The sequence below is a fragment of the Solanum pennellii genome, chromosome 1 (genome assembly GCF_001406875.1).
Source record: "Solanum pennellii chromosome 1, SPENNV200".
In the NCBI taxonomy this organism is placed as follows: Eukaryota; Viridiplantae; Streptophyta; class Magnoliopsida; order Solanales; family Solanaceae; genus Solanum; species Solanum pennellii.
Genome location: NC_028637.1, coordinates 108,092,011 through 108,093,143, shown reverse-complemented (window position 1 = coordinate 108,093,143; position 1,133 = coordinate 108,092,011). Strand labels below are relative to the sequence as shown.

The window sequence follows — 1,133 nt, the reverse complement described above, 5'->3', positions numbered from 1 at the left end:
AACTTCCTTCATAAATAGCTTCATATTCCCTCAAACCAAATCACAAGTCTACATTACTCTTTCTTCATATAATATATACACCAAAAAACTCTCATTACGTTTAAAATTTCTACATACCAAAATGGCCATTAGAAAATCAAACAAACTTCCACAAGTTGTACTTTTAAAGCAAATTATGAAAAAATGTTCTAGTTTGATTAAGAAGAACGACTATGATAGCGAAGACCGCCTTCCCATTGACGTACCAAAAGGACATTTTGCAGTTTATGTTGGAGAAAATAGAAGTCGATACATCATACCTATTTCTTTTTTGAGTCATCCTGAGTTTCAATGTCTCCTTCGTTGCGCTGAGGAAGAATTTGGGTTCGATCATGACATGGGAATTACAATTCCTTGTGAAGAATTTATTTTCCAATCACTTACTTCCGTCCTTAGATAATAAATTATTTGGAGAAAATAATATGTGAATATTAGGTGTAAGGGTTAATTTTTGAGTGATAGAAAGATGGGTTCAAGATGAAGCAATTTGCTTTTCTTTTTTCAACCATCTTTCTTCACTCGACTTTTTTTAATTATTTTTTGTGATTTTTCTCTAACCCTGACCTAGGAATCACATGGATATTAATTAGTAATGTTTTTTATTTTTAATTTTGGGGGTGGGAATTAGATTTGTAAACATATGTTGGATGTTTTTCCTTGTAGTGGTGTTTTTAAGCACCCTATGAGAGAAGTCATGTTAATCTATTTAATTTTTTTTAAATACAATTGTCTATCAATCTGTTTGCATCTTATCAATTTGAATAAAAATGTTTTAAAAGAATAAATTAATATGAATAAAATATAATTCTAATTAAATTTTCTGAAAAATTCATTATCAAGGGTGCTTGAACAAATTGATCTGAAACTGTGAATGACTTCGGTAAGACAAAATAATCCATCTTTTCACTTTTACTTCGTTATTTTTTGGACTTGATAGTTTAGTCATAGAAAATGATTTAAGATATAAGTAATAAATATTAAGAATAAAATATAAAAAAAAAAGCATTTCTTGATATATTAAAAATGGTAAATAAAAATTAAAATTTATTTTTGAAATAATTAAAAAGAAAAAGTTAAAAATAATATTAAATATT

At 26.8% G+C, this 1,133-nt stretch overlaps 1 protein-coding gene across 1 annotated transcript; it reads left to right on the top strand.

Annotated features, from left to right (window-relative positions):
• Window positions 1-762, top strand: LOC107027275 (auxin-responsive protein SAUR50-like). The gene has a single exon (XM_015228458.2). The coding sequence runs from the start codon at window positions 122-124 to the stop codon at window positions 437-439; it is 318 nt and encodes a 105-aa protein (XP_015083944.1). The 5' UTR covers window positions 1-121; the 3' UTR covers window positions 440-762.
• Window positions 763-1,133: the final 371 nt, after the last annotated feature.

Bases quoted from the DNA above. Each gene is read 5' to 3' on its own strand.
- LOC107027275 (XM_015228458.2), top strand. From the start codon at position 122: ATGGCCATTAGAAAATCAAACAAACTTCCACAAGTTGTACTTTTAAAG.